General features: G+C 64.4%; 1 protein-coding gene across 2 annotated transcripts in view; it reads right to left on the bottom strand.

Annotated features, from left to right (window-relative positions):
* Positions 1–400: 400 nt before the first annotated feature.
* SLX9 (SLX9 ribosome biogenesis factor) overlaps positions 401–7,207 on the bottom strand; it is a 28,074-nt gene continuing 21,267 nt past the window's right edge. The window contains exons 4-6 of one of the 2 annotated variants that reach the window (XM_079705394.1): positions 6,648–6,783; positions 1,838–1,906; positions 401–823 (exon numbers count right to left, since the gene is read on the bottom strand). In XM_079705394.1, the coding sequence (XP_079561520.1) occupies positions 700–823; positions 1,838–1,906; positions 6,648–6,783 (329 nt within the window). In that variant the 3' untranslated portion in view covers positions 401–699. The remainder of the gene's footprint in view (positions 824–1,837; positions 1,907–6,647; positions 6,784–7,207) is intronic. The other variant, XM_079705395.1, reaches the window with a different exon arrangement.

Below are 7,207 nucleotides of genomic sequence, written 5' to 3'. Positions count from 1 at the left end.
CCGAGACCACAGCCAGCAGGCGCCCAGGCCGGCGGGGTCTCTCCCACCCGCCCTCCTGCTTTCACCACCCCACCTGCGCCGGCCTGATGTCAGGGCTCTCTGTTGAGGGGAGGGCGGCGTCTTCTCAGGCCACTTTCCGGGGCGAGGCCCGAGTCCGCCGCGGTGGACGGCGGCGCCAGGCTGGCACCGCGCCCCCGTCCTCCCTCCCCCCACCACCCCAGCGCAGCGGAGGGGAAAGCTCCTGGCGTCCGGGCAGAGGTCGGGGGCCCTGACCGAGGGCATCTGGAGAAGGGGGCAGAGCCATGCCCAGCCATGGTCAGCCTGGAGCCACTGGAGCACCAGGAAGCTAGAAGGTTTTTCTCTTAAAATAATACACAACGTGCAGTCACTGTTGACAAACTCAGACAAAAGAGAAAAGCGTGAAGAATGCCAGCCGAGTGGCCGCACCACCTCCTGGGTGGCCGGCACCGAGCTCCATGGACATCCTGGATTCTTCCAGCACCTTTTTTATTGCAAAAATAAATGGGTAGTCACAACACTACCATGTCAACTGCCTGTCTCACTTCGGTAGACCCGCCTGTGCCGAGGACAGCAGCCCCGTCGCTTAGGGGCTGGTGGTGCAGGGCGACAATGGCAGAGTTGGCCCCCTGGGCACCTCCTCGTGGGCATCCCCGGAGCCCAGGCACGCCCCGCGCCGTGTCAGGACTGCCCACCGCCCTCCAGCCGCATCTGCTGGGCCAGCTGCCGCCCGATGGCCTGCAGGGGGCTGGCTCTGTAGGCCGGGCTGGCCAGCAGCTCCCGAAACCGCGTCCTTTCCTCCTCGCTGAAAGAATGGAGAGCAGAGGTCAGCAAACCCCATGCCCTCGGTGGGGGGCTGGGGATGAGCCGTCAGCACCCCCAGGACCAGCCTCGGCTCGGCCAGCCTGCAGGGTCACCAGCAAAGGGTGGTCCAGAACCAGGATGAGGGGTGGGGAGTGAGGAAGGCTGTGCGCTGTGAAGTTCTGGAGCGTCTGGGGGGGGGGGGCAGGCCGAGGGGGGTCTGAGGCCCGACAGGGGCTTTGGGCAGGACAGGAGTGGCTGCCCAGGGGCCTCCTCGTGGTCACAAAGGCCTCTCATACCGGACTGTGACAGGGAGCGGCTATCAAAGGCAGCAGGTGGCAGGCGCCCTGCACACACGAGGCCTCACATAGGCGGCACCTCCAGCAGGAACCGGGCACAGGAGCTCCGGGCCCCACGGTGGCCATGGCGATGGGGATGCTACAGTGGGCCCGCCCCTCCGCAGCAGAGTCCACTGCGGGGCTGCCACTCTGTGCCTGTCCCTACAGCCAGCCGGCCCCCGTCTGGAGCCACACGGGCCCACAGCCCAGCATGGCCACGGGCGGCCTGGCCAGAACCTCAGGGCAGCAGCTCCAGCACAAGCCCACACGAGTCCATCATGGCACCATGGTGGGGACGGCCCTGGCCTTGGGCAGGAAAGATGCGGTGGAGGGCCCGGCCGTGCTCTGCCCCCACAGCTATGTGACCGAGGGCAAGGCCAAGCCACACTGGGCCCCAGCTGTCTTTGCTGCTAACGGGGAGGCTCTGGACCCCACTGGATGACTGACTGCTCAGCCACATGTCCACACACGCAAGACGCCTAGGATCTGGGCCCCGAGAGCCAGCAGCTGCTCCCCTCACTGCCCTGGGGGAAGGGGCTTCCTGGCCCCTGGAGACAGGCTGGGCCCAGAGCTGGCCCTGGCTGAGCTGTCCCCGGCACCCGAGGGACTGGGGTCGGGGGATGCGGCCCGACGCCTGACAGTCCCGGGGGTGGGCCGTGCAGAGGCGGGGCCGTACTCACAGGAGCTGGAACCTCTGCGCCGCGCTCATCCGGCTCAGCTGGGCTGCCCGGGGCCCGATGGCCGCCCTGCTGGGGACACGGAGAAGACAGTCAGGAGAGCACGTGCCCACCTGGACCTCCGCCAGAGCACCCGACTCAGGCCAGGGTCCACAGTGCACACAGGGCTCGCCTCCCGCGCGAGCCTGGGGGCACGTGCGGCCTCAAGGCGCCACACGGCGGGAGGGCCCCAGCAGGAGCGGGAGGGCCCAGAAAACCCGGAAATCCTGGGCCGACACCTAAATTTAGCCTCCAGACCGGGAGCCCTCACCATGTACTCAAGTTTCTTCGTAAGTTATGAATGAAAGGCGTTTCTCGTCTCCGCTCCCCGGGTCCCGGCCGCGCTGGGGGTGCTCCGTCCCACTCCAGGCCAGCCTCGGTCCCAGAACACTGCGGCCCTGTTCCTCCGACCACTGACACTGTGTCCACCCGGGAGCAGGTCCCCTGCCGACCACCCAGAGCTCCCGGGAGGCCCCACCCTTGCCGAACCGGTGGGCCCGGGCTCCCTTCCCCCAGCCAGCACCCCCAGGAGGCGGCCAGGCGCTGGGGGATCAGGAGGCCTTGGGCCTCCACCCCCGTCTAGCACAAGGTAAGAAGGCTTCCCACGGCCAAGGGCACCAAGGTGTGAACACATACCCAGGAGTCCCCTCGGGGCCCAGGGTCCAGGTGCGGCCAAGCACAGTGCAGTGGGGGCACGGTGGGGGGGGCGAGGAAGGGCAGGACGCTCGCCTGAGCCTCAGGGCACGTCCAGGGCCTGTCAGGCAACTCACAGGGGGAGGCAGGACCCTCCCCAGTGGTGTTTTCCACTGTGGACAGACGCAGGCGGGGTGGATTCCCCGAGGCCGCGGGCTTGAAGGGAACTGACTCCCAGCACTCACCCCAGCGGCCCGGGGCAGGGGCTTTCATACCCGACACCAGCCCAAGTCCTGCCCGCCCGCTCTGAAGTCCCGCCGGGGAGGGCCCCAGCTCACTTACGGCGGCCAGGCCTGGCTCTGGCCACACGGCCGAGTCGGGTGGACAGTGGGCAGAGACCTTCCTGCCAGGACCAACTGCAGCTCAGAGCACACTGCCCGCTGCCCAAGTGTCCGCAGAGGTGCCTGGGCTGGAAGAGGACCCCAGCCCTGGCTGCCCTGGGAGGAACCTCAGGGAAGCTGCTCCACCTCGAAGCCTGTTTCCCCAACTGTAAGACAGGCCAGTGAGTTCTTGACAGGCTCTCTTCAGCCGGCACTGAGCGCCCAGGTGCGCCCAGGTGCCTCCCAGTTTTGAGGCTCTTGTGCCACCCCCTGCCCCTCCCCCTCTGACGTGAATGAGCCCATGTATCACACCCAGCCCAAGGGGACGGGGGCCCAAAACCAAGCACCAGCGGGCGAACCCCGGAGGTCCCAGGGGCCGAGTGAGCCCTGCTGACGTCGGGTCCAGGCTCCATGCGTGAGGCCCTCCACCTTCGTCTGCTACAACCTTTGGGCCGCGGAGGATCGACTTCCTGGGGAGTCTAATCTTCCCTGATGAGCGCGGCCCATTGGCAGCGGCACTGCCCACTCACTGGCTCTGGCCTCAGGGGCCCCGCGGGCTCTCCAGGGGACCTTGGTGCCCGGTCAGTGCTGGGCGGCGCCCACCCGGAGTGTGAGGAACACCTGGACCCGCTGGGCCCACTCAGAGCCTCGGGCTCTCCCCGCACTGCCCTGCCAGGCCACCCAGGTTTGGGACAGGCTGGGAGCAGCCCAGGGCCTCAGTCAGGGTGTCCCAGATGGCGACTGGGGACGGAGGCTTTGCACTCGGGATCTGGGTTCCCAGGCACAAGGCTACCCCCCAACACATTCCACCCAACTCGGATGCCTGGGGGCATGTCCTGAAGTCACCTATCAGCTGGGCCATTCGTGCAACCTACTGCTTTTAACAGGCACCCCTGGCGTGAGGTGCCCTGAAGGGCACCGCCTTCTCCCAGCTCCAGGAAACCCTGCCCTTGTGAAGGCACAGAAGAGGCCAAACACCTTGTGTAGCAAACATCCCAGGGCTGGGTCTGCTCTAGGAGCTGAAAGACTGAGGGCTGATGACATGGGGACCCCAACCTTGTGAATGGGGCTGGGGGCTCCCAGCCAGGCGTCACTTGGCTAGAAGGCCACAGGAATCGAGTGAAGGGACCACAGGCAAAGCTTGCCGGCCTGCTCGCCCATGCCCCCCAGGGGTAGAGACTGGTAGGGGTCCCTGCACATCCTGGGCAAGACCTCTGTGCTGCCCCCACAGGGAGGGAAGACTGGAACACTCCCAGGCCCTCCCCATGGTCTCCTCCCCTGGCTGATTTTTTTTTTTTTTTTTTTGCAGTACGCGGGCCTCTCACTGTTGTGGCCTCTCCCGTTGCGGAGCACAGGCTCCGGATGCGCAGGCTCAGCGGCCATGGCCCACGGGCCCAGCCGCTCTGCGGCATGTGGGATCTTCCCGGACTGGGGCATGAACCCGTGTCCCCTGCATCGGAAGGCGGACTCTCAACCACTGCGCCACCAGGGAAGCCCTCCCCTGGCTGATTTTAATCTGTATTCTTCTCCGTAATGAACTGTAACTGAGTGTAATGGCCTTCTGTGCGAAGCATCAAACCTAAGAGTGGTCTTGGGGACCCCAGACTTGTCGGTCGGCATGAGAAGTGAGGATGGACTTGCAGACTGTTCCCCGAATTTCACAGGAACACACCTGGGTCAGGACACACACGTATGTCCCTGCTGTCAGCTGAGAGGACCTAGAAGCAACCACACCCCAGCCGCGGTCAGCACACCAGTGAGTGCCCAGATCTTGGTTTCTTACACCACTTCCAACGGAAGGGACCCGGGCTCCCTGGAGAAACGCCGACTCTCGGACAGGAGCAGGAAATGCCCGGGATGAGCCTGGAGCACCTTGTGCCAGAGAGGAAGGAAAGTGCTCGGAAACAAAACACAACAGCCTCCACAGATGGGTGCGTCGGGGGGACAGCGGAGCCAACTGAGGGAGCTGCCAGGGGCCAGAGCTGGAGCCGGTTCAGCAACAGAGCAAAGTCGTACTGGATCATGGTCCGAAGTATAAAATAAATACCCACGGGTCCAAATGGACGTAAATGAGTGATTGATACAGAAACGGGGGAAGAGGGAATCTGCTCTGCGGGAGAATCCACGTGGTTCTGCAGACACTCCGTCCTGGGGGAGCGTCCCCCCTCCTTGGGTGCGGGGTGTGCGCGGCGACCTCCTTCCAGAGGACGGTGGGGAAGGGGGGAGCAGCTGCACAGCGGAGAGACCTGACAGACACACCTGCGCCAGGTGACCAAGGTCAGCGTCCACGGTGCAGGTTACGTGACAGCACGCACCCCGGAGGGGACGTGATGAGAAGGGCCCTTCCCCTCTGTGGTCTTCACTGAGGGACGTCCTGAAAAACGCCCGACTGGTCCTCAGAACGGTCAAGGTCATTAAAGACAAGAGGTCTGAGAGACTGTCACAGCTCAAAGGAGCTCTGAGGGGACACAATGACTACGTGTCACGTGGGGTCCTGGATGCGGTCCTGGGACAGCAGAAGGACACCAAGGAAAACTGAGCAAGTCTGAATAAACTGTGAGCTTTTAGTCGATTATTATTTTAAGCTTATTACTTACAAATCAGTGTTGGTTCCTTAATTGTGACAAACGCACACGCTGACGTAAGACGTCACAAAGAGGAAGCCGCGTGTGAGTTACACTGGGACTGTTGGTATTATCTCCATCATTTTTCTATTTATATTCAAACACTGTTCTAAAATAATGTTTACTTAAACGAACAGCTCCCCAGTGCCAAGAGGCACTAGAGGGGGAATCGGTGACCCCGGTCGACCGGAGGCTGGGGCTGGGAGAGCAGCTGAGCCCCCGCAGCCCCACGCGGTCCTCCTCGGGCTGCTGGCTGCCGTGTTTACACGGCTCTCTCCCCTCGGGGAGCCCCGAGCACATTTTTCAGATGAGAAAACTAAAAGCAGGGAGAGGATGCTTGACCGGGTCACATTTTTGTTCAAGAACCAGGAATGGAATGTGCATTTGGGGTTCTGGTTCCGTCGCCAAATCTCAGCTCTGCTGGCCACTCCTCATCTGGACCTGATGTTCTGGGCGCTTCCATCCCAGAACCGGCCTGGACTAACCATCTGGCTCTGCAGCCAAGAGGCCCTGAGCGTGTCCCCTGCCAACCCTGGATCTTTCCTCCTCAGAGGGGAATTCAGTAGGAGAAAGAATTATTTCAAAAAGGCAAAATGAGAGACAACACAGTAAATGATGGCGGTCCGGCAACTGTGACAGAACAGAAAGGCCCTCCAATTGCTGCCCGTTCGTCCTAAAGCCGAGGTCGTGGTCACACCTGCGCTGGCGCCTCCCGGCCATGCCAGGCGGCCTCACCCTTGCTCGGAAACGGCGGCCCAGGCACAGCAGAGGGACGCGCTCTCCTAAAGCACACAGGACTCGGGGAGGCAGGAAGGGCCCCAGGAGGACGGCCAGTCCGGGGAGGGAGACGGCAAAGGCAGCAGCTGCGGCTCCCGGGAGACAAGCAGGAGAGCACGGAGCCCGGCGGCGGCCCGGCTGAGCCGCTCTGGCCACGCGGCGGGAGAGCAACAGTACTGCCCACGTGCCGCCGGGCACCCGCCCCCGAGGAGGCCCCAGGGCCCCTGGCTCACGGCTGGGCCTGGGACAAGGGTGTCCAAGTCAAGACGGGCCTCTGCGGGGTCAGTGCCCGGCCCGGCCACCCACCTGCTTGTCCTCCCGCCCTGGACAAGGCGGCGGCCTCGTGGCCAGGACACTCACCGCTGGCCACCTGTCTCCAGCTCCAGCAGCTCGGGCAGGGCGTCCCTCAGGGGCTGCAGGTCCCCTACCACCACCGTGGCCCTGCGCCTCCGCTCCGCCTTGCGATTCTGCTCCGCCAGCCTTGTGGCTTCGATCTCTGAGCAAGAGGGATAAGGGGTCAGCGAGAGGGGACCCAGGAGGACAAGCGCGCGGCCGCCACCCTCAGCGACAGAGGGTCCCGACTCCCAGTCCGCAGAGCCCGAGCTCGGCCGGGACCCCGGGGCCGGCTGACTCCCAGCGGTCTGCTCCCCTTAATCCCGGAGGTGGCTGTCGAATTACAGGCTGATGGGGAGACGGGCTGCAGACGGGGGAGCTGCCCCTGAGAAGGCCGGGCCGGCCGCGCGAGTGGGGTGGGAGGAGGGAGGGGCCGCACAGTCAGAGGAGCCGGCCCCTCCCGCTCTGCTTCCCTTGTGCCTCCTAGGGACACGCCCAGGAGGGAGAAAGAGGTCCCCACGGGATACGTCAGCAGGCGGGAGGGTCCCCAGCAAGGGAACAGGGTGAGAGTGGCCAGGTCCAAAGCG

This window comes from Hyperoodon ampullatus (genome assembly GCF_949752795.1).
Source record: "Hyperoodon ampullatus genome assembly, chromosome: 5".
Lineage (NCBI taxonomy): Eukaryota > Metazoa > Chordata > Mammalia > Artiodactyla > Ziphiidae > Hyperoodon > Hyperoodon ampullatus.
The sequence above is the reverse complement of the archived record's forward strand: the minus strand, read 5'-3'. Positions and strand labels throughout refer to the sequence as shown.